General features: G+C 41.8%; 1 protein-coding gene across 1 annotated transcript in view; it reads left to right on the forward strand.

Moving 5' to 3' along the window:
- Nucleotides 1–330: 330 nt before the first annotated feature.
- The window catches only part of LOC101658083 (glutathione S-transferase-like), an 8,536-nt gene continuing 7,199 nt past the window's right edge, over nucleotides 331–1,667 (forward strand). The window contains exons 1-2 of the mRNA XM_045294753.1: nucleotides 331–341; nucleotides 901–1,042. Coding sequence (XP_045150688.1) covers nucleotides 331–341; nucleotides 901–1,042 — 153 coding nt within the window. The remainder of the gene's footprint in view (nucleotides 342–900; nucleotides 1,043–1,667) is intronic.

The following is a 1,667-nucleotide window of genomic DNA, read 5'->3' on the forward strand; positions in this document are numbered from 1 at the left end:
TTGTCAGCTGCTCTGTCTCCCAGGGTGTGAGCAGAGAGAGAGAGTGTGTGTGTCTTCCACCTCCAAAGAGGAATTTCAGAGTTCTCAGAATCATCAAGAGAAGACCATGCCCACACAGAGGCCTCATTGACTATAACCTGATTGACAGACTAAACTCTACCCCTTCACCTGTAATCCTCTCAAGTCCCAAATTGACACCAGATTATATAATCACCATACCAAACATCGTATTCATTTTGCCCATTCATTCTGACAGAGAGATTTGAGTGGTGGCAAGTGGGAATGTATGGGGTAATTTTCCTGTTCTGTTGCATTGGCTTACTGACCAACATGGACCGTTGGTAGCATCTAGACTAGGCCATTGGTTACTCTTTTCCCTACATATAACTACATACATCATTTCACCTTTACTGTAACATTTAAATGGCAAATTACAATATCTGCCCAAATTTAGCATTTTGGAATTATTTTAATATTTTATATGCATATGGGTCTTAATTAACATGGAATTACCAGTAAAAAATGAGTTGCTGCCAAATTGACTCTAACTCATAACAGTATCGTGTGTCTGAGTAGAATTATGCTCCATAGACTGTCAAGGGCTGTGTTTTTCAGAAATAGAACATCTTTCTTCCACAGTGCCTCTGTGTAGATTTGAACTTCCAGTCTTTTGGTCAGCATCTAACTGTGCTAACTCTTTGCAGGGACGCCAACATTAGCCTTACATAGTTGCTTTTCACATACCCGTGCATCATCGTTAACATAGGGTGTTACAACTTAGTTCATAGAACACCGATAACTAGGCAGGTGAGCTGAGGTGCTGGTGTAAACCTTCCTTTGGATGATGACATAATGCTTTCCTTTCCCTGGAAACTCCTTGTTATCTCACCCTCTCTTCAGGATTGACATGTACGTGGAAGGCCTGAGGGACCTGAGTGATATGATTATGTACTTTCCCCTCTCTCTGCCCGAAGAGAAGGAGATGAACCTTGACTACATCCTTGAAAGAGCCACTACACGATTCTTTCCTGTGTACGAGAAGGTACAGAACAAACGTCTGCCCTGCCTTTGGACTTGTGGTAGGAGGGGACATGAACAGAGCCAAAAATAGAGGAAGAGTTTTATTGGTGGGTGGAAGATCTCAGAATCCTTTGTCAAAACTCAAAATGCTTCCTTCCATTACAATTACAGAATACATCTGGCTCGTGCCCTCCTCTCCTGCCTTAGTCTTCTGGGCTTCCTTCCTTCTAACCATCTCGCTTTCTTTCCCCTTTAAGATTTCAGGCCATAACTTAACACGGAGTAAAATAGATCCTCTCTTGGGCTGGAGTTGGGAGCTGGTGGAGGTGCAGGCTTCATAATGATCAGAGATCTGGAGGAAAAAAAGATGGGGATTATTTCTAAAAGATGTAGGAGAGTACCAGGGCCCCGGCTATTTTATAGGACTTAGCAGAATTTCATGCAATGTTCTAAAAGCTAAAGGGGAAAAAAGATTTAAAAAAATACTTTCATCTCTCTTCAATTTTCACAGCTGAAAATTATGTTTCAGGAAGGAAAACAAAAAACAAAAACTTTGAGCCTTAAATAAATACCTAGACAGCACCATCCCAGCACCAGTATTGGCTGTTCTCATTAGCCATGGACACTCTTGACCCCAGGGCACATTC

The sequence above is a fragment of the Echinops telfairi genome, unplaced genomic scaffold (assembly GCF_000313985.2).
Source record: "Echinops telfairi isolate 266 unplaced genomic scaffold, ASM31398v2 ScPeMD7_3533;HRSCAF=4204_1, whole genome shotgun sequence".
In the NCBI taxonomy this organism is placed as follows: Eukaryota; Metazoa; Chordata; class Mammalia; order Afrosoricida; family Tenrecidae; genus Echinops; species Echinops telfairi.